This window comes from Urocitellus parryii, chromosome 3, assembly GCF_045843805.1.
Source record: "Urocitellus parryii isolate mUroPar1 chromosome 3, mUroPar1.hap1, whole genome shotgun sequence".
NCBI classification, from domain to species: domain Eukaryota; kingdom Metazoa; phylum Chordata; class Mammalia; order Rodentia; family Sciuridae; genus Urocitellus; species Urocitellus parryii.
The window spans coordinates 171,325,807-171,351,429 of NC_135533.1; the positions used below are offsets into that span (position 1 = coordinate 171,325,807).

Here is a 25,623-nt window from a genome sequence, read left to right on the forward strand (position 1 = left end):
GAGGCGGTCGGAGCACGCGGCGCGCACAGTCCGAGCAGTCTCTGGCAAAGTGTGGGGCGCCGGGCCCTGGGCCTCCCTTCTGCGCCCCCACCCCCACCCCGGCTCGGATCGCCAGGGCCTGAGGCCAGCCCCGGGGCAGTCCGAGAGTCGCGCCGGCGGCGGCGGACTGCAGAGTTGTAAAGAACTCGCGGCCGCAGTGGGCCGGGCGGGGCAGGGCGCGATCTGCCGCCGCCAAGGACACTGGAGTTTGCGAGTCCCCGCCCGCGAGGCGCCTCGCGCCCTCCCGCCGCTGCCCGCCGGACTCCCCGGGGCCGCTGAGGCGGGGCCGGGCGGCAGCCGCTGCGAGAGGCGCGTCTCCCTGCCTCCTCCCGCGCCCGCCTCCCTCCCACCTCTCTCCCTCCCTCCTCCTCTCCTCCCTCCCCCCCACCCCGCTCCTTTTTCTGCTCCCCAAGTGAGCCTGGCGCGCGAGAGGCAGGCGGGGCGGCGCAGAGCAGAGCAGGCAGCCCAGCGCGCTCGCCCACCGCCCGCCCGGCGCAGCTCCCCGCGGCCACTCTAGTCGCCGCCGCCGGCGCGTCGGAGAGAGCCCAGCATGGCCGGGCCGGGCTCGCAGCGCCGCGCGTCCCGGGGGGCCTCGGCGCTCCTGGCCGCCGCGCTTCTCTACGCCGCGCTGGGGGATGTGGTGCGCTCGGAGCAGCAGATCCCGCTCTCCGTGTAAGTGCCGGGTGCTGCGCCGCCCGGGGAGGGGACCCCGCCGCCCGCAACCCACTGTGCCCAAGTTTGGGCGCCTGCAGGTGCTGCTGGACAGGACCTGCCGGGGGCGCCGGCCTCGCCGGCCTCGCCTCTCGCACCTGCCTTTCGGGATCAGCGTGAGGCGGCGAAGCTGGGGTGGGATCCTCTCAGCCCTTCCTTCGGGTTGGCGAGTGAGACCTGGAGAGGCTCACCTCAAGTGACAGCACCAAGTTTGGAGCCTGTTTACCGACTCCAACTTCCATGGGCCGTTTAATTACCTCCTTCTTTGCTACCTTGTCATCTCACTTATTTTGTGGGAAGGGGGATGGGTGGTGGGTTTTTTTCGGACTAGTACGTATGTCCAGCGATGCCCATTTTGTGTGATCAAGTCTTCAGGTAATTGTTCAAATAAAACCCATTGGGCTTTTTGGAGAGCCCGGGAGACTTTGCGCATTCTGAACTATGTGACCCCCCTCGTATCCCCTCCCGCGCTGTGCTCTGCAGTTTGGCACCGGTAGTTTCTGCCAGGGCGCTTTTTTCTAGCTTTTCTCCCCTTTTCTTTAATGTTACATTGCTCGGGTTCTTTCAGCCATAGCCCCGTGTGTGCGTGCGTGTAGACTGTGGCACGAGTGTTACATTTCATCTTGTGCCCTTTCTCCCTGTAGGGTGAAGCTGTGGGCCTCCGCTTTTGGTGGAGAGATAAAATCCATCGCTGCTAAGTACTCCGGTTCCCAGCTTCTGCAAAAGGTAAGGTTTCCGTGGTGGCAGGAAGCGATGATTTTTTTTTTTTTTCCAGCACAGAAAATGGAGGCAGATTTAGTTTTCCAAACAAACGTGAGCCCCGAGCTGCATCAGTTATCAGAGGAGTCTCTGATCCTGGTTTCTTGGCATTGTACTGTGCAGTGACTTCTCCCTACCAACCGGTTATTTTTAGATGACACTTGATTCTAAACACAAAGAAAAGCAGGATACTCACTTGTACTGTCCTGGCTGGGGCTTGGAAATTGAGTGTTTTTGCATGGCTTTCCTCTCAGTGTCGGTATTGCTGTTTCAGTGTGAGAGCAGATGCTCCTCGGACCAAAAAAATGCTAACTTCATCCAAGAGGCAGAACCAGTGCGTGTTTTATGATGTCTTTCACCTTGCATTGGAGGCTCAGTGGGGTTCAGTGTATCAGAGAAAGACTCTGCACTATTGTTTGTCATCCCTGCAGTTGTACAATCCCATTATTCCCCAATCATCTAGACCCAGGGCTGGGATGCATTACATCATTACAGATAAGGAGAATGAATGTGGTTATCTTTCCACTCAGCTGCACTGCCGAGTAATAACCTATGAGAGTAGTCCACAAACTTAAGAAATTGGTCTGTGTCCATATAATTCTGGAGAGTAATGAGAACGGAGAATTGATTATTAGGCTTTTATCAGAAGCTGCATCAATTTTAATTCAAGCAGGCAGCATTATGCTTAAAATTACATTGTGAGATACATGGTCCTTCGTTCTCCCCCTCCAAGAAATACAGAGAAAGAATGGGCCAGGGAAGACAGAATAGAGAGCTTTAAGAGAATTTCAAGTTAGCAAATCAACAAGGATCAATCCACATATTCTCCTGGCAAATAGAAAATAAAATTGGCCTTGAGGGGATAGTTCTCTGAAAATGGGTACAAACAGCTTAAATTGTTAAGTTAACTTTTAAGCATTTTTAAATGTGTTTTTTGGGCCAACGTACCATATGTGTTGTGCATGCTGCCTGGTAACCAAGTACGTATTTTATTTATGGCATTCCATTTCAGAGAGTAGCATTTTTGGGGACATTATATGAAACAGTTTCTCACATGAAATCCAAATATCATAATAAAGCATCACCCCACAGTGAGATAACAAGGTATGTGGACTTAAACATTTCCAGTAGCCCATATTCCTTGAAACCATTGGAAAAATTGTTTGCTCACCTCTGTAATTTGGGAAGTTCAATAGTAAGCTGATATAAACTTGATTCTATGATATGCCTTTACAGAAGGTGATATTTTATATACGTGTGGTCTTCCTTACAGGAATTGCCTTTTCCCCTTATATTATTGTCCTTTGGACCAGACCCAGTCTGTACTCTGCTTTGGCTTTTTATCCACTTGTCAGATGTTGTATGTGAAGAGCTCTGAACTGTGACATTGCCTGTGTGTTTTCCTTATGCTTTTAAAGAACAGAACATTTTGTATAACTTTAAAGAAATATTTTTTCACCTGCATGTTTTAGTTGTAGCAACTCTGAAAGAATCCCTTCAGAGCCTCCTTCCCCCCCCTCACATATTTTCTATCTCACATTTGGTGGTAGCCTATGAAATATGATTTTTTCCTTTCTGAAGTTAAAATACACACACGCACACACAGATTGCACAAAACCCCATCAACCCTATTATTGGTTATTCTATAATAGCAGATTGGAAACAGCTAAAATGCTTCTCTTACCTTCTCATCAGCATCCTTTCTGATATTGAATTCACTAGCCTTGCTTTGCTTTTGTCATGTTTGCAGCTTGACAATTGTGAAATTATTTCCAGCTGTTTATGGCTTTGTTGTCATTTCTTGCTGCTGCTTGATATTTTGTGATCTGATTCGAGGGGCAGGTGAGGTGTTGTTCAGCATGAGGTTCCAGAATGGGTATCTGCTTTAGTACTTGATTGGCAATCATCTGCTCTGGGGGGGTCCTGAAATGCCCATGGCTTCAGATTGCTTTGCAAGGACTTTCATGAGTATTAGGAAAGATATGTTAGACAAGTTGGGAAACATTTTTGCAGGTATCTTTTGGCCATCTCAGTCTATCACTTCGCAAATATGATTCTTAAAATTAGCAAAGAACGTTGGTATAGAGAGTTCAGGGTATGAAAGGGAAACGATCTGAGATGCTTGGAGTGTGGGAAGTCTAACATCATTTGAAAAAAGCAAGAAAATAGTTGCCTCTCTTGCTTTTTTTTTTTCCAAGTTTTTTGGACACTCATGCAAGGAATTACTCCTCTGAACCAAAGCTCTATGCATCTATCCATCACTTCACTGAATCCTTACCAACTAAGAGGCTTTCAAAATAAGTTAGCAAACTGGATTAGAAAATGCAACATTGTATTAAGGGAACTCAAAGGTGCCAATAACATGTTCTACAATAGACTGTAATTGCACTTTTAAGGAATGGACATTTAAATTTGATTTTCAGTTAAGAAAGTTGTAATGTACACCCGCTATGTAATTTTATGTATTGTAATTTTACGTATTTTATGTAATTTCTTTAATCGACACTTCATGTTGTGATTCAGGGGAGTATATTCAATTTTAAAATGGGAGTTTAGTAATTTTTGCAGTAAGGCCTAAACTTTACAAAGTAACTATTGTAAATAGACCTTAAATAAGAATTTGCCATCTATTTTAAGGTGTTTGAAGACTTGGAAAACTGCCATTTGGGTAACATGTTTTCATCAGGTACTATAATTTAAGATGGTAGCATTATTGCTAATTTCATCAGAGTAAACACAAACATTTAGCAATATACTTCATATCACATTAGAAAGGAGAATTATTTTCTCCTTTATTTCTGTTTGATACTGTGGGTTTTTTCTTTTTACTTTATATTACAACAATATATTAGGTTTTCAATGCCAGGCTTTCTCATATATTTTTTTTGTCTTAGTTGAGCACAGAAATAGCAACCAATTAATACTATATGAAGGGAGTATTTTTGGTTTTATAAAATGCAGCAAGGCATATTTGTGCAAAGTTGTATATTTTCTGAACACAGTAGAAGATAGTGGGACTCGAATGTTGGTGTGAATCTCAAGAGGTTTCGAGATTGTTAGAGCATAGTAAGCCCCAGGAAGGGTAAAAAGTACTGGTGTGCTGCTCTGTGCCTGGCTGGCAGATCCTGCAGGGGTTTCCATTCACTTCAACTTGTAATTAACTTTCTTTTTTCACACATTCACTCCAGCATTAGGCAACCCCATTCCTTCTCTCCCCATTTTCCCCAAACAATGCTGTTTGTTGGGTTCTTTTGGGGAGGCCTGGTTTCATCACCTCACTATTTTGGGATTCAGTGAGAAACATTCCAGTAAGTCTGTGAACCTGGGTTGTTAAACTCATAGGCTCTGCACCTTTAGCATTCATACTAAAAGACATCTAGCCTGCATGATTCTCATTTCATCCTCCTTAGGGGGATTTTGGTAGGAACTGAGTTTTTCATTCTGTTGAGGCTTAAATTTGCAGGAGTGAAGGTTCATGAGGACCAAGAGTTCCCATTACATTTTCCAGAATCGTGATGATAAATACAGGACAGAAATATAGGTACTATGCGTCTCTGCCATTAAAGTCAGAGCAGAATTGACATTTGCCTTGGATGCCTCCTGCGGCACTTACCAGGCACGCTCTTCTTGGAATGCACAACCAGGATTTTGTGTTATCAACTATTTATTGAGAGATTGGCTTTAATACATAAACTTGATGTCTCTTTCCACAGGACAGAGTCAGCAAAGTAAAAGGTTGATTCCTTAAGCCGTTTTTATAATTATGACTTTTCATCAATGTGGAAATCGATGGACTTTTAAATAATTAAAAAGGAATAATTCACGCACTAGGACCTGAGTAGCGGTGCTGTAGCTCCCTGTAGGAAGTCTGACATTACAGATTATGAAGGAGGCTCTATTTTGTGGAACATTTGTGTTGTTGAATAAACACAGTTACCTCCCATCCCAAAAGAGAAATGCATTTGGCCTATGCTGCCGGTGGCTTAATTCACAGCACCACTTCAAGTGACTCGACTTTTCCCCTGCAGATTATTTTTTAAAGCCTTGAAATTTCTGAAATGACAGTTTTCAATCTTTCTGGACAGTTGATTGGTTTTAGTAGCCCAATCACTAGGATGTGTATTTTAGGCAAATATCCAATTACACTTGCAAACTCACACATGGTTGGTCACTTGGTAAGTTTTTTCATGAACCTCTTTCATTCATTCTTTTTCTTTCTTTCTTTCTTTTTTTTTTTTTTATCTTTCTTAAAATTCCTTTCCCATCAGATACATTCTACTTCATTTTGCTCAGGTGATTTTACAGATGCTAGTCACAATAAAGGGAAATGAAAATAAAGGCATGGTTTTCTTGTGGAGTCAGACTTCAGATATTTATTCCAATGTGGTTATTTAGATTTGATGTTTTTATATGGTGTTTTAATGCTGTTTTAATTAATTAATTAATTAGTTTATTCTAATACCAGTTTGATTTTAGGCAAACATGTGAATACCAAACCACCTAACAATTATGAGAGCTGTCAGGCATGGGCAAGCACAATTAGAACTTCCAGTTTTTGATGAAGACATAGCTATGTATTAGAATGAACAGAAGTGAAATAACTGTGAAGTGATTACCCCCAATACCTGCAGCTCTTTCAGGTGTTTCGTTTCCTTGCAATTTGAAATACATACTCACAGGAGGGCTAGGTTGGGATTTTAAGCCTTTTTCGGGTTTTGATTGATCCTCAGTCTGTGTTTAGTGTTCCCATTTAGGATGATCAATGAATGACTTGGTGTGCTGGGCTTACCTTAGAGAAGTGCACCTTCTCACATGAGCAGGATCCTTTGTTTCAGGGTTGTCATTAATCCAGATTTGCTATCATAGAAGCCAACAAATAGACTTTTACTTTATCCAAAAACACATTGTCTATCAATTGTCTGTCAAGCAGTGAGCAGCACTTAGATCTGGACCCCCCCCCCCGCCCCTGCACCTTTCATAGTCACAGTGCTGGTTGAAAGAGCTTCGGAGTTGAGCCCTCCAGTGTCTTCTGGATGGAAAATTTTAGCAGGTCGTGAGTTCCCCAAGCCATGGTGGTTTGACTCAGAGGTTTTGCAGTGGCCAAGACTGAGAAATAAATTAAATAGATATTACAAAATGCCAGTCTATAAATTAGCAGATGAGACCCCCCCCCATTTTAATGTCATTTTTACACAAAGAGACATAATGGCCTGTGTTTCACCTCGAGTGGCTGAAGGGAAGCTTTTGAGTATCATTCAATGAGAGGAAGAGTTCCTAATGTCAGGCTTTGGTGATCTTCGGCTGTCCTTCTCAGTCCATTAAACAGGACTTAGCCTGTCCTTCAAGACAGGAAGATAAAATGGTGAGGAAGAGGAGGGTGGGATTTCCCTGAATACTTAGTGATGGGCAGATTCCCTTAAGGCAGTTGCTCCTGAATATGAAGCACTGCCAGGACCCGCTCCAGAGGAGTCCAACCTTGCTACCACCCTGGGTATGTTGGGCATCTGTGAGGCTAACATGTAGGGGGTGTCTGTGTACCTAGCCAGCCCAGCTGCTTTCTAGAGTCAAGTTATTTTTTTTTTTTTTACAACAAAACTCTGTAAAGGGTCTGATATATTTCTACCAAGTGGTAAGCATTTCAATTTTCATCTGCTTTGAACAAGTTCAAATAAGGTGCTATATTTATAAGGAGTATGAAATGTATGTGTTTCATCGCTCCTCAGTTACCCCAAATCAAGATTATGAAAATAAACAACCCACAAGCCAAACGGTTAGTGTGTATTCGAAGGCTGTATTGGGAAAGAGAGCATTATCTCTTGACAAGGAATAGATGGTGGTTGCTTCACTCTGTGCACTTCAGAGTATTTATCTTGGCACCCGTTATTGGAAAACAGTACCCTCCCAAGGTTAAAAGAGCTGTTATCCATGTAAGCAATCTGAACAGGCAAGTTGGGCAGGGCTGTAATGCTGTGGGTTCACCCAAAGGACCTCTGGTTATCCATTTTAGGGCAAGCAACTCCCCATCGATTCTGGGGGTTGAACATGCCATTACCATTATCCTTATTAAGTTTTTTTGTGAGTGCATGCGCCTGTGCCAATAAAAGTGGAGGCTGCTCATAACAGAATGTGCCAGATGCTGCCTGTTGTTGGAGAAGCCTGTTCTTGTCCTCTTGGTTGTTCTGAGAGAGTGAGCCAGGGTGCTGGGACAGAACCCAGTGACCCAGTCCCCCAGGCTTAGATTTGTCCAGTGTGCGGGATTTCATATGCAGCTGGAATGTGAGAACCTGCTGAGATCAGGACCAGCTGTATAATTCGCACGGCCCATTGCAAAGTGCAGAATTCCATGTTAAAAAATTATTTAGCATCTCAAGATGATGACAGTAGAGCATTAAACCAAGTGTGGCTAAGCCCCCTGTGGGTTAGGCTGCCTTCAGTTTGGTGCTCTGTTTTTTCCTTCTTTGTAGCTCATCCATTCAGCCCCGTTCAGTCTGTGGAATTCTATGTGGTAATAGGTGGAGAGCTTGGGGTATTTCCAGAGATGCCTGTCCTTGGAGAGTCAATGTTGTCGGTGAAGGAAAGGCCACTGGCTTAGCAGCTCTGTCTGCTTATCTTTTCCATCTGCATTTCCTAAGTAGCCTTGGGTAAATGGTTGCATCTAATAGTAAAAGCAGATAGCATTCACTGTGCAGTCTCTCTATTCCAGGTCCTGTGATAAGCCCTGTTATCTCACTAAATTCTCTCAACAACAACCTAATGAGGCTGAGAGTGTCATTCATCCCACTTTACAGATTTAGAAGCTGAGGCTTGCAGAAGTGAAGCAGCCTCCCTAAGGTGACTGAGATTCATCTGGAATCTGCATACCTGGCCATGGAGCTGCACTCTCTCATTTTTTGTGTTATCTTTTCCCACCTCAGTTCCTGTTTGGAAAAAAAAAAAAAAAAAAAAAGAAGAATACTCGAGTTTCTCTTTCTCAGGAGTGTTTGGAAGGATTAAGGGAGATAACATCTGGGAAATTACATCAGAAACAATTAAAGCCTGGGTTAACAGCTGAGAAGAGGTCTTGAAGTTAGATTGACATGAATTTGAGACTCTGATTTACCATTTCCTAGTTGGGTCACTTCTAAAAGTGACACTTCTGAACTTGCACATTGAAATGGGAAAGGAGGCCAAAATTGTCTGTCTTTCAGGCTGTGGTGAAGATTGAATGAAATAAAATATGCAAAGCCCTTAGCACAGTACCTGGCACATCAGAGGCTCCGCGGTCAGTGAGTCATGGTCATTATTAGCTGCAGCATAAATACAAGGTCTTCAGGTCATCTTTGCTGAGCAACTGTGGGGCCTGCATATCTGTTGGCTCAGTGAGTGAACAAGTGGGTGGATGAGTGAGTGAGGGCTAGGGGTTGGCGTTGTAGCAAGGTGATCCCTACCTGGTGCCTGGAAGAGAACCAAGGACCTTAGATTGGAAGGGCTGCAGCAGTCACAGCCTCTGTCAGGGTATGTTCTCTGCACTGTGAGGTCAGCACTCTCCTACCTGAGTGAAGGGGGAGATACCCAGAGAAAACTGTCCCTTGCCACCAGGAATTGGATTACTTACCCTCCTGCATTGCTCCTCCTGCCACGTGGGCAGTGGGTCAGGCTGAGGAAGTGTCCATTGTCTGCTCCACAGCCCAGAGAGAGGCCCATAAGCCACAGGAGAGCCCAGCACTTCTGGCCATAGACTCTGCCGCACAGATTTTTGCAGAAGCCACTGCGGACATTCCTTAATCCAAGTGTCCTCTTGGCCAGCATGCCAGGCATTTTCTCCTGTGAGAACGGGCTCTGTAAGGCTTTGGAGAACTCAAGTTCCCCAGGAACTTTATGGGGAGTGATGCTGGAGACCATCAGGAGTTTGAGGCATGGCCATCTTCCCTCAGTTCAAGGGGCAGGGAGGTGAAGCCATATGTGGGGACGGCCATCTGTCACCACCCACAGGAGGCACCGAAGGGCATCCTGTGTTCCTTGGCTCTTCCCACTGATTCTGCCCTCCTCTCTAGAGCTTTCTTGGCAGCTCTGTTGTTGTGTTTTGGCCTTGAGCGTCTGCAGCCCTGTGCTGATCTCCTGAAAGAGATGGAGTGAGTGAAACTGGCCACCCCTCAATGTATAAACAAAGCAACACTGTGAAATCATGGGAGTGGGTTTTTGCTATAGTGGCTGTATAGCTTTTAAAAATTGCTTGTACGTAATGCTATTGTAATTAGCACTGGACATTAGTAAAGTTTCAGTAATGAAAGTAAATCTGCCCAAGCTTTGGTGATTCCACTTAGGCCAATAGTCAGAAAAGTGCCCCAAGAGCCATTTGTTTCTACAGATTGTCAGATTGACTTACCTGGGGGCTTCCCACAATCTACCAAGTGTTTGCATGGTCATAACCTTCTCAGGTAGGAGAGTGGGTTGGAGCTGGACTTTGTTTTTGAGTTTTTCCAATGAGCAAAGCATTCTTTGAATGGAAGTAGCTGATGTACAGAATTTGATCTGGCTCCCTCCCTGGGAGAAGACCTGTGTTAGCTGCCTCCCAGATGGGTCTTGAGTCTTAGGGAGGTGGGACAGGTTGCTCCATGGTGGGGCTGGGACTGAAACCTATTATTATTTTTTTTTCTTTTTATAACCCTCAAGCCTTTGAGTTTTCTCTACAGTGTGTGCTGCTGGCTTGGCCCATCCCACTGGCACATGACTGGATTCATCTTCAGGACTCACAAAAGATGGGAAGGGCGGGGTGGTTTGGGATGTGGGCACCCTTGCTGTTTTCCCCCCAGATGCTCTGCTCTTAGGTAAGAACCTCCAGACGTGCTCTTCTGGCAGTGAAGACCAGCTTTGTGGGTGGCTGAGCCCTTATGAGGTTGGGTACAACTTCCACTGTGGGCTTGTGCCTGCTATGGGATGTGCGTAATTTCTGATAGAGAATGGAAAGGCTGACTGCTAGGTCCCTAGTTCATAGGGAAAAAGGGGGAGTCAGGTAGCCTCCACCACTGTCCTCAGCTTGGAAAGTGGAGCTGCCAGAGAAGAGAATAACCTTGTGGAGCTTCTGACCAGCAGCCAATCTCAGCTGTAACTTGAAGACTCAACTCTTCTGCAAAAACCAGAGAGCATTTTCCCTCATGTTTTCCCTGAAAAGTAGAACCTGCTGTACCTCGGTTTGCTCAGGTTGCTAAGTACATGGTATACTTGGCGACTTATTTTCCTGAGACTTCAATGTCCCTTCAAATGGAATGAAAGGAATAATTGGCAAGTGGAGTTCCCAAATCTAGATGCCCGCCCTTGCTTTAAACCAGACCCTGCAATCCCTTCTTCATTTTTCTGACAACTGCTAACTCTCAGCTGCCAGGAGGGAACAGAGTATCCGGTTTTAGAATGGTCTAGATTTCTATTATAGAGAACCATGCACAGGAGAAAAGGAGATTTTTACAAAAGAGCACTTGCTGTGGGGTTGAATTCTGTCCTGCGAATCACTAACAATACTGCCCTGGGCCTTGATTTGCTCATCCTAAAGTGAAACAAATAATAAAACCACCTGTGTCATGGGGCTTTGGGATGGATTAAATAATAGCTGTTTAGAACAGTGTATGGCACACGGAAAGCCTTAGTTCTCTGGTTACTTTATCACTGATATCATCCTGATTTATTGTTAGTGAAGAACAAGAGAGACTCCTGGAATTTTGTCACTTTGATTGCATGATGAATTCATAAAATGAAGGCAACATATGCCATGCACATTTAATGTGAGCAGGGCACAGTAACAGAGAAAAGTATGTATTATGTCCCCAGGGAGGGGAGTTGATTTTTTTTTGCTTGCTTTCCCAAATCCTCCTAATCTCGTTCCTTGCACAGTGAAGGTGGGCAGTCATGGGTTTAAAGTTTGTTCTTGCTGTAACATTGTACAATAATTTGTAAAGCAAGGTGAAAATCAGAAATATGGGGCAGACATTTGGCTCTTTGTACCTCTTCCCCCTGAAATGCTTTTTCCATGGTACTTCGTTAAGGCAGAGGTGGAAAAATATTGTAAAAAGAACAATAGATGTGGGAGGCAGTAAATCCATCGGATGTATGTAGTTTTCAGCCTGGAGTCATAACATACAGCTTTACTCTCCACCTCCTACCGGTTTCCATTATTAGTGAAATGTCTATTAGCACAACACGATCACATCATGTACAAACAGCTCAATGGGCATAGATGCTTGCCCCATGGACATAAATGATAGTCATTTGGCTTCTGGGATGGTAAAACTGAAGTTTGAGTATTCTTTCTTCTGGGCTTTGGCCTGGGCCTCTGTTGGAATGCTATTGTCATTTGCTTTCATGATTCAGAATTTGTACACTGACTCCAGTGGCACACTTGAAGCAAATCTCTAACAGGCTACCAATAAAGGGCTTTTGTGTTTGTGTGTGTGTGTGTGTGTGTGTGTGTGTGTTTTATGAACATGTGCTTTTTTCCTTTCTTCAAAAACACTCAAAACTAATTTAAAAATCCCAAGGTCTGTGCCCAAGTTCAAGTATTTCAGAATATCTGGAGTCACCTGGTCATACTAAAATAAGATGTAATCCTCTCAGGAGAGGGTCATAGCTCACTAATCTTTTGAAAAAAACCAATGATACACATTTCCCAGAACAGGAATTTCAGAATTATCGAGACATAGCTGGATTTTCTACTCGAATAGCAAGATTTTTCCCTTTTTTTTTTTTGCTGGAAACAAATGCCTTAAGATGGATAGGAAATACACAGAGACTTTGAAAGAAATCAGAGGATTGACTTTTAAAAATCTACTTTTAAGAGAGATGGTTGGTCTTGGGAAGAGAGACCTGTATAGAGTTGAGAGTCTGAATCTGAGCTTAGCCAGTCGGGTCTAACCCCATCTTTGGCACACAGCCATCTCTTGGGCTTCAGGGTTTCCTTGTGGCATCACCTTCCTGAATCTAGATGCTTCTGCTTATGAGTGGCTGAACCTCCGTGTTCTTATCTATCAAATGGACACAGTGGCATTAACTTCTACATGGAAAGGCACAAATGAGAAGATGCATACAGGATACTTAGCAATAAGTAGCTTATGGAAAGTGTTTGGAAAAGATGGGGTGCTGTCAGAGTGTTTTTCCAGTTGCTTCCACATACTGGGAAGTGTTGGGAGCTAAAGACAGCAGTTTGTCTGCTTGAGGGGGCAGTTAACATATGGCTATTGGAGGCCTCATTTGGAGACCTTCACAAAGCTGCCCATGGTGGGGCCCTCTCAGGTCTTCTTTGAAAGCAAGGATACTGATGATGCAGGTGCTTTATTTCTATTTTGTGTCTTGTGCTTATTTATTTCAACATAACCAACCCCAAGGTCTGTTAGCATCTCCATTTCAGAGATGCAGAAACTAAGACAGAGAATGTAATTTTACCCAAGGCTCTAGTGACAAAGACAGTTTTTGAGGCTGGGCCATATCAATACCATCTCAGGGGCCTAGGGTGGCATGGGGTCAGAGGAGAGGCATTTGGGCATTGCCCAAGATCAGCCTCTTGTACCTTGATTTGGTCCATGCATGTTATTGACTCATAGGGGCATTTAATGGACACTGCTTCCCTGCCCTTAGTCTTTTCCCCATGGAATTATTTGTCTCCTTGCTTGGGTGCATTGTCATTTGCTTGCATAATGCAGAATGTAAAAGGGGTAAGAGCTGGAAGGAGGGGAGGGCCAGTAAGTCAGTCCTCTAGCTTTCTGTAGTTCTTCCTTTTATTATAATAAAATGATGTTGCTTGACTTTTGGTTTCCTCTGAGGGTCAGCTCTCCCCTCATTAGGTCTGATTCCTGAGAAATCTTTCCGAGAATCTAATTGGATTTGGTAAAGTTTCCCTTTGTGTATAAGGTAATGGATGGAGAGTCAGCTTGGGCTCTGAGGCCCTGGAACCAGACAAGTCTGGCTTTGAGAGCCAGCTTGACACTTAGCCGCATGTCAAGGTCTCAGGTTCCTTACCTGTAAAATGAGGTCATGGGAGGATGAGGTACTGAGGCTTATGATGGCCTTAGCCCAGAGTTGACACTGGGAAAGTGTCCAATTTTATCTCCTCTGTTAGTTTTGTTCCTGTTCTTTGTCTCCCTTTCCCGGATGTTTGTTGGTGCTTATTTTTTTTTTCCCATCTCAGTGAAGCCCCAGTTCTGTTTTTCTGTACAATTGACAGCTAGCTTGAAGGCTTCAGCCCTTTAACCCCTAGGATCAGTTTCATTTTGCATGGAATGAGTCCAGCAGCTCCGTCCATGCCCTTGGCAGGTCTGGGGATGTGTGATATCCTGAGGACCCCTTATCTCCTGCATGGTGGTGGTGGGGGGAAGGGGAGGTAGGAGGTTGGTAAGCTAGACATTGAATTCACCCAGGGCAGGCTTGCTGTTTATGACTGAGAGAGGACCCCGCTTTGGCACATAGCGGCTGTCTCTGGGGTGGGCTTCAGGGTTTCCTTGTGGCATGCATGAATGTACAGATAAACAAAGAAAAGAATTGCCTGCCCAGCCTTTTCCTTGTTCTCACAAACCGGTGATGCAAATAAGAACACCATGGAGCCCAGGCGAAGAATGAAGTCCTTCCATTCTTTTCTCCATTTATTCTCCCATGTCCGGATTTTACGATCCCCAGCTTCAGTCATGGATGCCGCAAAAACTGGGGATTGCCTTCCAGCTACAGCAATCCAGCTCTGAAGCCCTGCAGGCAGGTCCCTCACCCACAGCCCTGTCAGTGCCAGCAGGGACTGCCAGACAGCAGAGCCAGAGGGTCCTCACTTCTCCCAGCCTGGCGACCCCCTCCTTGCCCCTGGGAGCATCCCTGTCCATCTGGGTCAGCACCCTGCAAACACACTGAGTCTCCTTCAGCAGCATCCAGTCAGACTGAGGGGTCCCAGAGCCTCTGCAGTGCCAGGCCGAGCAGCTGCCGCGGGAGCACCGCAGTGCCAGGCGGGTGCACGAGGAGCACCAGGCGAGACTGATGGGGCCGCCGCAGCCGCCACCATCAACCTGGGGGAGGCGACTCGGCAAAGGCAATCAGGAAGCTGCTGCAGCTAATTCCATAAAGCGCTCGAATGCCACATTTCCAGTGACATTAGGGAGAAGTGTGAATTTTAATTTTTGTCCCTTTCACCTTCACAGGGTTGCAGACTTCACCTGGCCTTCTCCGAGGCCCTGCCAGCTTCGAGTTGTGTGCCTGGTGTGTGTGCTGAGCGTGAATCTCGCCTTCTCAATGAGGGGGGCTTCCTTTTCTCCTTTTGTTGTTTACATCGCTGGGACTAGATTTCTGAGTTTGTGCTTTGCAGGCTGTCCAGAGCTGTATCACCTCTGCTACTGCGCATACCTGCCGCGCATACCTGCCACTAGCATGGAAGGCTCCTGGGGTGACCTCACGGCAGTGCCCGCCACTCGTGGACGGTTTCTGGTTTCTTCAAGCAGGGGAGGAGTCTCATGAGAGGCCCTGAAGCAAGTTTGGGCTATTTTTATTGGCATCTGCTTCCTGCAGGTGCAATTGTCTGTATTCTACCATAGACTAGCCTGGGCCGTTCTGAGAGCCGGCACCAAGCGCAGACCCTCTGAGATGGAGGGTGAGCAGCTGGCTGGGACGTGGGAATTAAATTATATGGATTTAGTGGGGGGCGATTTTGCCAAAAGATGTTTCATTCCAGCCTCTACTTCCCCCAGATATTGGGACTCAACCGACTATTGTGTTTTGAGGCATTTGGAGGAGTTTTGCATCCATCTCCTCTCAGACACAACATTTCTTTCTGGTGACTGTGATTTCTGCAGAGCAGCGTGCCCGTGTGGCCCTGTGGTGACCAGAATCTGGTGCTCAGCTTCCATCTTCCTCCTGAGCCTGACCAACTCACTGAAAAGGGAATAAGAAGACTTTGGAGTGGGAACTGGCCCCTACAGCTATGATTGTACAAGGGTTTGTGCCAGGCCCTGGATCTTGCAGGAAATCAGGAATAGTCCAGACCCAGACTGCTGGGTCCTGACACTCCTAGCCCCGGGAACTTGCCTAGTGTCAGAGCAGTGAGACCACAGATGGAAGGAAGGGGTCCATGTCACATAGTGGGCTTCTTGGATGACAAAGAAAGGTAGCCCCAAGCCAATGACCTGTATGCTCCCTGCTCTGTGGACCCTTCTGAAGCTCCCTGCCTGGCCTTGCCTGGAATTCTGCTTTATTTGACTTTGCAAAAGGAAACGATTACAACCTGTCCTCAGTTAAATCACATTTAAGTTTGAATTTCACCTGGAGAGAATGTTCTCCCAAGGTACCTCATAACAGCCAAAATATTTGGTCTCCATGGATCATCAGGGAGCAGTCCCCTTGTTAACACTATCTGTATAAGTGAAGCAGCTAGGAGTTAGCACAATGAGTCAAATGTTTATTCAATACTGGTAATCCATCTGGTAACCAGAGGCCTCCAGCCTTCTCATTTCCCACAACTGAAGTTCAAATGATCCAGCACTTCTTTTGGGGTAGAATATCATGGTTTATAAAAATCTGTAACTGTCTTAACAGTCTCATGAGAATGCATTTGCTTTTTTGGCTAAATGTTGGGAATGTTTTCTTCTTTCCTTCCTGCTTCAGAAAACATCCATTGAATACTCAATGAGGCATGCAGAGCTGTGTTGGGTGCCAGAGTCCCTTTGCTGCTGTGACCACCTTTCAGTCCTCACCCTGAATGCTTCAGTGACAGTGCCCTGCTCAGATTCCCCAAATGCATCATGCCTCTGTGTCTTTGACCATACCATCCCCCACCCCCTGCTGACCCTGCTGCCCTTGTCTGACTGCTGAGCCTGATTCTATAGGATGTCGGAGTTTAGCATGCAGCAGTATCACTTGGGGATCTTATTAAAGTGCATTATTTCAAGGTCTTACCAAAGAAATTCTGACTCAGTAAGCATGGTGCAGGGCTGAGCACTCCATATGCTGACAAACATCTCAGCTGATTCTGATATAGTGGTCCATGGACCAGGCTTTGAGGAGCACTGAGTACATTTCACCTAGGGGAAGACTTCTGGGTTCCCCTAAGGGACTCCATTATTCCTCCTTTCTCTTTTGGCCTATGCAAATCTTCCCTCTGAGATTTGCTTACATGTGTGTGTGTGTGTGTGTGTGTGTGTGGTGTGTGAATGTGTGTGTATAGTGTGTGTAAGAATGTGTGTGTGTAGTCTGTTTCCCTGGGCCAGAGGCTGTGGTGGTGGCTACTCAGTTCCTGGAACCAAGGCCAAAGCCAAGGCTGGTCCTGGATCCAGCCATCCTCAGTGTGGATAACTCAAATGAAATTTTCCTTTGGAGTAGAAACGAGAGCTTTGGAACAAGTCAGACATTGCATCTTTTAAGTCAAAAGGTACCCAGGTGCACGTCTGATTGTTGAAGCAGTTTATTTAGAAATCACCGAGCACAGTTGAAGTAGCCACTCTCCAATTTGTGAGATAGAGGGAAATTTGTTGACCTATCACTGATGGCTTTTCTTCTTACCAAATAGATTATGGGGACCTACAGTTTCCAGCCCTTTAACAGAAAATTGTTTGGTGCACATCAGTGTGAAAGGTGCCATCTGCTTCCCATAAAAGGCTTTTCCTAATCACCCTTGTATATGAATTGCTCCCCTACAGTCCTGTTGGGCCCAAACTGCATTTTTTTTTTTTTTGACTCAGTGCCTTTCAGGTGTTTTTGACGGTGGCCCACAGTAAGATCTACACGTTTAGCTGGGCGTGGTGGTGCATAGCTGTAATCCCAGCAGCTCAGGAGGCTGAGGCAGGAGAATTGTGAATTCAAAGCCAGCCTCAGCAACTGAGTGGGAGGCCCTAAGCAGTCAGCAAGACCTTGTCTCTAAATAAAATATAAAAAGGGCTGGGGAAGAAGGTCAGTGGTTAAGCACCCCTGGGTTCAATCCCTTGTAAAAAAAAAAAAGAAAGGAAAAAGAAAAAGATACATGTTTCATTGCAACTCGTAACCCTTAGCCTCAAAAAATGCGTATTTTCTGAAACATCATGGCCTCTGCAGTGCAATCTTGTATTTTGCGCTATATCCTATTTTAATCTGTTCGACTTGATTCTGTTCTGCTTTATTCCACACTATTCTATTCAATACTTATTCTGTTGTACTCATTTTGGAAGGGTGGCTCTGACCATTAAACTGACTTCATAGTTTAATAAATGTGTTAAAAAACAGTGCTTTAAACGTAACCAGGATAAATTATAGGCTAGTTCAATTTTATTCTGGGAAATGCAGCATTGATCTTTGGGACGAAAGCTGTGTTTTCTCCAATAATAATGATGGGTGGTGACAGCTAACACTCTCAGCCAGGCACAACACAAAGCTCTCCATATAAATTTCATTTCACATTCCCTATAATCCCATGAGATAGGTACTCTGATAGCTAGCGAAGTTTTCTAGAGGAGGAGACTTAAGTTCTGGGAGGTGACATGACTTACCCAAGATCGTGTGGCCGATAGGTGGTGTCTTTGATTCTTGAACCTAGGGCTGTCTGAATGGTGAGGTCTGTGTGGAAGGTTCCTGACTCACATGTTTTTGACTTCATGATGGTGGGAAAGCATTATCCATTTCATAGTAACTGTAAGCCCAAGTTTCGAATTTTGGTCTTTTCCTGAGCTAGTGATAGTCCTACATATCAGGTGTCACCCCATCGTGAGCCGATCAGTACTCTCAACATTTGCCTCTTCCTATTTCCAGCAGTTACCTTCTTTGACTTGGAACATCACTACCGAGCTCTGCAATGTGGGAGGCCCAGTTAGAGGTAGTACTGGAGTGAAATGACAAGGGAGGATGGGGGAGAGATAGAGGGAAAAAGGGAGGATGGATGGTTGGGAGCACAGCAGGCTGAGCAGTGGTCTGGAGCGCATCTGGTATTTTGCTTCACACCTTATCGGAGTTATCAGTCTGTGTTATACTGGCTGCCGCCTCCTCCTCAGACCACCCACTGCATCTGGTATTTGTTATTATACCTGCTGGGCAATTATTTGCACGTATCCTTCTCTGAGCAGAAGTCATCTTTCTGAGGCCAGGAACGATGATGCCTGGTCCTTCTGGGCATGCCAAGACCTGGAGTCAGCCCAGCTTCAGAGCATGGCAAATCTAGCCTCATTTGCAATCTACTGGCTGTGAGATGGGTGGCACTTGGTTCTGACTTTTTTTTTTTTTTTTTTTTTGTGTGTGTGTGTGTGTGTGTGATACCAGGGATTAAACCCAGGGGCACTTAACCACTAAGCCACATCCCCAGCCCTTTTTTTTTGTATTTAGAGACAGGGTCTTGCTGTGTTCCTTAGGGCCTCGCTAAGTTGCTGAGGCTGGTCTTGAACTTGCAATCCTCCTACCTCAGCCTCCAGAGCTGCTGGGATTACAGGCATGTGTCCTATCTGGCTCTTTGCTCTTTTTGTTTTGTCCATCGTTGCGACATCTGTTGCCCTGCCCTTCACTGTGCAGGCATCTGCTGGGGTGGAGGGAGGCACAGAGATGCTGTCCCTCCATTTGCATTTTAGCAGGGGCAGCAGACTCACACCAGGACTCAGCTGAAGGGCCAAGAAAAGATGAAAGCGGCATTAATGTCAGAGAAGGCAGAAATGACTTCCCACTTTGGTAAATTCTTCTCTACATTTTTGCTAACGTTCTCTCCCAAGAGACCTTGCAGTACAGACTCGTTCTTTGAGTGGTGCATGGAGATGGAATCATCTTTGAATGTAAAAGGCAAAAATAAAAGGGACTAAAATATTTGACATATGATGAAGTTCTGTGATATTTTAGACAGTGAGTAAATTGGTATTTATATAACCTAGTATATTCATTTCCCCTGATCCACCCTCCCTTGAATGTTGACTTAATAACACGCTTGACTAAATGACGTTAATTGCTTTAAACTGCCAAATAAAAAAAAAAAAAAAAGGAAAGAAAGCCAACATTTATTCAACAAGTGAGCTGTGTTCACAACCTAGGCTGGAGCCAGGGAAGGAGAGCTGAGGTCTCTCTGGGGAGGGAAGTCTAAGATGTAAGCTGATTGGTTCAGAGGATGGGGACATACATACCTGAAGAGCATTCGCTGCCTGGGCCGGACATGAGTGGTGAGGTTCCTGGGACTGGAATCTGTGGAATCAAACCTTGGGTCCACCTGCGGGTAGTGTATGGACCTGAGCGGTCTTTCAGTTCTCAATTTTCTATTTTCTTCTTCATGATCCCAGTCTCATCAAATTGTTCTGAAGTTGAAACTAGATCATGAGTATAAAATTTAGCTCAGCGTCTGGCAGTTGTAGGAATTCAATCAATGGCAGCAACCATTATTTTAGTTTTTACTATCTTTGAGTCCTGTACCCACCCTCTAAGGTCAGTGGTATTGTCTCAGCCCAAGAATGTCTGCTACCCAGAGCAAGATTTTTATCTGGCTTGTCATCACTATTTTTGGCTTCTGTAATGGTCTCTGTTGGAAAATACTTGTGGAGTAAATGAGTGAGTGTGGAGAATGAATGAACTCTACAGTAGACTGAGAAAACCGAGGCTGAGAGAGGCCAGTGAGCTTATAAAGGAGAGGACAGAGGTTCACCCCTGTCTTCAACTCTGACCTTCAGCTATTTGGGGCTCATTACCTAAATTCCCACAGAGACACCCTCTGTTCCTTCTGATCTTCAGGTGAACTGTGTACACGTGAGGGCGCATGTGCCTGCAAATGCATGCTCTGAAGATGTCCCGGATTAGATGTAGCATCCTGATGGTTTAGAAACAAAGGATTTGGTCAGCTCTCATTCTTGGGAGACATGAGACACTGGTAACCCTTTGCTCCTCGAGGGAGAAGCTCCCTAAAAACTCTTAGGTTCTGACCTCACTACCACGTATCTCTGGGAAATCGAAACAACCTGTACTCATCAAAGCCACTCTTGAGGGGCTTTTTCTGGGACTCGGAAAGGGAAACCTTTCCCTACAGAGTTGCCTGTGTATGTATCATCATTCTCTAGGGTGTTACAATGGCAATATAAGCCTCTCCACTGGCTCCTCCCAGACCCTCACACTCCCCTTGCAGTGGGCTGTGACACTGCCCTGTTTAGCCTCTTTCTCAGGTCCTGCTTAGTGGACAACACTGCCAATAAGGAGGAGAAGGAGGGGTGGGGGCTGATGTGAAGAGGAGCATGTCCTTTTATTTATTTATTTTTTCTGGTACGAAGGATTGAATCTAGGGCTACTTTACCACTGAGCTACATCCCTGGCCCTTTTTATTTTGAGACAGGGTCTTGCTAAGTTGCTGAGTCTGGCCTCAAAACATGAGATTCTCCCTGCTGCACACAGCCTCTCGAGTCACTGGGATTAAAGGCGTGCACCACTGTGCCCGGCTTGTTTTGTTCTTTTTAAAAAGTCCTTGAAGTCAGCTCTCGAATAGCCCAGTATCATTTTGAGAGATGATGACTATTAGTTCTTTGCTTCTTGTGTAGCAGTTTTTAGTCCGAGATGTCAAAATACATCAATAACACATTCTTTCTTCATTTCTCCTTTTCAGGTATAGGGAGAAGGTGGAGGGTATCCCCAGAGAGAACTTTGCTGCCTTGGACCATGGTTGGTCCCTGGCAGGAGCACGAGAAGAGAGTCTGAACTTGATGGTTTCCTTCGTTCCTTCATTCATGCATGTATTCATCACTCGACAAACATTTTTTGCTTTTTGCTACTCTGTCCCAGGCATCGTGCTGGCTCTGGGATTCTAAGGACAAGCAAAATAAGATGTAGCCTGAACCCTCATGGAGATGACACTCTAGTTCAGGAATCAGGCGCTTCTCCAATAATTAGACTGGTGCATAAGAGTCTCCTGCTGGAGCCATGAAGGAATGCTGGCAGCAGGTGACCTGAGGACCTGTTCTGGTGTGGGGTCCAATGAGGCTTTGCCAGTGAGGTGGACTTTCACTTAGACCTGAAGGACGGTAGGAATTAATATGGCAGTGAGGTGGACGAGGAGACCCTGGACCATTTGTGTTGCCTCCTTATGCATCTGGCCCAGCTTCATCCTGGGCACTCCACTTTGGTCTGTGCTTCAGCTCTTGGCATGAGTTTGGGGTCCCAAGAACTTACCCTGCACCTTTTTTTGTTTTGTTTTGTTTTATTTTGTTTTTTTGCTTCACTTCTTCTTATTGCCTCAAACTCTCACCCTGATCCCTTTAGCAGCTTGTTGAGTTTGAAATCTTCCAGGCTAATTCTTCTTTTTCTTTTCTTTTTTCTTGTACCAGGGATTAAACCCAGGGGTGCTTAATCACAGGGCCACATCCTCAGCCCTTTAAAAAATATATTTAGAGGCAGGGTCTCATTGAGTTGTTTAGGGCCTCACTAAGTTGCTGAGGCTGGGGCTCTGGGTTAGATCCTCAGGTGCTGCTGCCTTGTCTTATCTCCTCCTCTTTGCCTTCTGCACCTCACTTGAGGTTACTATAGTTTCCCGTGGTTTCTAATTACTGAGAGACTATGCTTAGGTCCTTCCCTCAGCTCCACAAGCTTTTTGAGGTTCTTTTCTCCTTCTCATCTTTGTCTTCCTTGTCGTTGCCTAGGGCAAAATCTGAGTATAACATACTACTCCTTTGAACATTTACCAGGAGCCAAGCAGCATTCAAAAGACCTAATACCTAATTACTCATTTAACCCTCACCTATACTCCGAGCAAGCCACTTCTTACAGGTGCAAGATGGTTAATATGGGGCTTGATGCTAGCCTCTGGAACCAGGCATACCTGGTTCAAGTACTGGATTTTCTGCTTATTAGCTGTATGGACTTAAGCGAGTGACTCAACTTCTCTGAGGTTTACTTTGCTAATGGAAAAATGATATCCACTTATAGGAGTAATTATGAGGATTAAATGAAATAATACATGTCAAGTACTTAGCATAGAACTGAAGAATCAGTGCTTAGTAATGGCAAATGATATTTTAATTATTTTTATGGTTTAGTCTAAACTTTAGTCTTTAAGACTATAGGAATTTGGATTTTTTTAAAAAAATTTATTGTCCATACAAATAGAACTTTAGAATATTCTAGAGATCAGTTATATGTTTGTTTTAGCTACTCTCTGTGTGTTTAGAGAGAGGTCTTAAGGTTTCAGACTTTACCTTAAATATTCACTTATAAGCATCCTATAGTTTGAGATTTTAGATTGGCTCCTACCCTAAAAGATTGGCTTTAAAAAGATCTTAGAGTTGGCTGGGGGAGAGCAAACTGCCTCCTTTAGCTCCCAAATGCAGTCATTTTAGCTGGCAAATAAATTAAGGGTAACAGTAATAATAGGAATTAACAACAGCTAATTAAAATGAGGTAAGTTGCCAATTATGCAATGGTGTCTGAACTCCAGAGTCAATGGGAGATATTTGCAGATGTGAATTTGAGCGGCACACAGTGTCTGGGGCCCAAGCCATTGCATTTTGGTAATGAAAATACCCTGGCTGCCTCTGTGTGGACTTTTGGAATGTGGCAGATGCCAAACTAGACGCTGTTTACTGATAGCTTGAAAATAGGGGCCTCCAGACACTGTAAATAGTTGCATTTTTTTCTTTTAGAGAAGTGTCCTCTTTATTCATTAAATATCGCTAAGATAAAAGAGAAAGAAACTTAACAGGGAGATTGTTCTCCTTTCTTCCACTAAGACAAATCGAGGATGCCATCGTTCCCTGGGTGGGAACCCTTTTGGAGTACACAGGGAGCTGGAGTCCCTGTTCTCTGCAGAGGAATTTTGAGGAGGAGTGGTGAGAAGACCTGGCCTGACATTCTCCTCTGACCAGTTGAAGGGGTGTGGGAGCTTGTGTCTCTCTGCTCTGGCCTCTGCACACCCTATATTCCAGAGACATCAGTTTTCCCATTGGAATGAACAGTTTTCTCTGGGCAGGGTAGTGTGATGTTGTTTTATTGAAGCCTCACTACATCCTTCCGAGATTGTGTGCTCTTATTACACCTGCCTTACCAGATGGGGAAATTGAGGCACAAGCTGTTGAATAACTTGCTCCAGGTCCCATCGTCAGCAAAGGGCTCTTGGAGAGAAGGAGGAGACAAGATGAGCTTAATTAGCTTTAACCTGAGATGTGAGCAAGACGCGGTAATTATAAGTACAGCGCATGATATCAGAGCCCATTGTGTGGACAGACGCTTCTGAGGACTACGGAAGTAGAGGGAACAGGTACGATAATTCCCAGGTCATTCCCATCATGCAGACCAAAAGCAGTGCTCAGGGAGGCTTCTGGCTGCCAGAGCGTGAGGTATGTACTTGGGTCTGCTCAACCCCAAAGGGACCCCTCTCTCTGCTGCCCTGGGTCAATTACCAAGACCTTTCCCAGTCCTTGAGGGCTCTGTGCTCTGAGTGCATATAATCAGATTCATCTGATATCCCTGATCCTCTTGAGGAAAGGATGTGGCTTCACTGGAGGGCAACTCCGTGCCACACCTCTGCTTCTAGGTATACTCTTCACTCTTCACTGGGATTGGCAAGGATGTGACAGGGACCATCAATGTCACTGAAGGCACCATGGCAGGATCTGCACCCAGAAGCCTGCACGGGAGCCTCGGGGCTCTCCCCACTAAGTGCATGAGGAGCTTGAGTGCCCCAATGAAGCAGCCAGGCATTTGTGGAGCCATTGTGGTGCATTATTCCTATCTGTCACCCTTTCCTCTTTGATCCCAACACCCAGCTGGCCATGTGGCTTTCCAATGTGTGGTCAGGATCTGCTTCTCTCGGGGGCAGGGATATGCCCCATCCATGTGGCCTTTCTGAGCTGCCTGTGCTCAGAAAGTGTCAAGGGGAGACTCTGAAGGATTCCTTGGAGTATCAGGGTTGGGGTCTCTCTGTCCCCCCCTTGCTCTTCAGCCTGGTGTTTCCCCACCTGCGATTGCTGCAGTTCGTCACAGGGTGGCAGCAAGAGTCAGATGCGGAGGCTGCGGCTCAGCTCTGTCAGAGCCGTGGACAGAGCCCGGTTGGACGCTCCAGGCCTCTTGTGGAGCTGGGGATGGACATCCCAACCAAGGCCATGGTGGAAGCTCAGTGTCATGCCTGGCCCTTTCTTGCCTGCACTGCCGGTTCAGGGAAGAGGGAATTTTTAGTGAACAATGCTAATAATTCTCTTTGATTTTTAACTAGCCTTTTCTCCATCAAAACCCACACCTTTCCCAAAGAAAGAGTGCATGGAAACCAAAAAAGTGGAAAATAAATGTCAGAGGAAGAACTGGGGGACAGCATACAGTTGTGACTCACTCAACGCACTGTCTCCTGGCTCCGTCACTTGGGCATGTGGCCTTGCCCTTCAGGGTGTTAGTGTTCCCATCTGTACAACAGGAATTTCAGCATCATCCATGCCATGAGGCTGCTATGAAAGGTAAGGAATGTGTGCATTTAAGATCATCTCTTGACATAGCTCATCTGCTTCTTTAGAAACCTGTATTTGGTGAACATGAGGTGAGCAGAGGAAAGAAGGTTGAGGAACACTTGCTTGGAGAATTCCCTGGTCATTGCTGATAAAAGAGGAATGAAAAGAGACAGCCTTCCTTCTTTATCTTTTCCTGCTATTGTCAATGCTGTCCCATAGTTAGAAAAGATAGCAGGCTTTGAACAGGAACCAACAAATGATGGCAGGGGGGGTGGATGGTTTCTAAATGAACCTGGGTCAGGTCCTGACTGTTGCATACTCTGTGAGCTCCTGGGTAAGTTACGTAACCTCTCTGAGCTTCCATTTTCTCATCTGTGAGATGGGGATGATTGTAAGATTTTCTGTGAGGATTACAGAGTTAATACAGGCTGAGTATCTCTTATCCAAAAGGCTTGGGACCAGAGTGTTTCAGATTTTGGAGTTTTTTTTTGGATTTTGGAAAATTTGCATAGACTTTAAAGGATGAGCATCCTTTATCTGCAGATCCCAAATCTGAAATACTCTAAAATCCAAAATTTTTTGAGCCTCATGCCCATGCTTAAAACATTTCAGGTTTCAGATTGCTTGGATCAACAGGTTAGGCATCCTGTCCAGGTACAGTCTGGAACATGGTGATTGCTGTTTCTATGTTCACTTTTATTGTCCTGCTGGACTTTCTGTTTGACAGTCAAGGTGGGCCTTTCTAGAGAATAGAAATAGTTATGATCAGGTGCCTGGG

General features: G+C 45.4%; 1 protein-coding gene across 1 annotated transcript in view; it reads left to right on the plus strand.

Moving 5' to 3' along the window:
• The first annotated feature begins 589 nt into the window (after nucleotides 1–589).
• Nucleotides 590–25,623, plus strand: part of Cacna2d3 (calcium voltage-gated channel auxiliary subunit alpha2delta 3) — an 882,565-nt gene continuing 857,531 nt past the window's right edge. Inside the window, exons 1-2 of the mRNA XM_026388626.2 lie at nucleotides 590–711; nucleotides 1,395–1,476. Coding sequence (XP_026244411.1) covers nucleotides 590–711; nucleotides 1,395–1,476 — 204 coding nt within the window. The remainder of the gene's footprint in view (nucleotides 712–1,394; nucleotides 1,477–25,623) is intronic.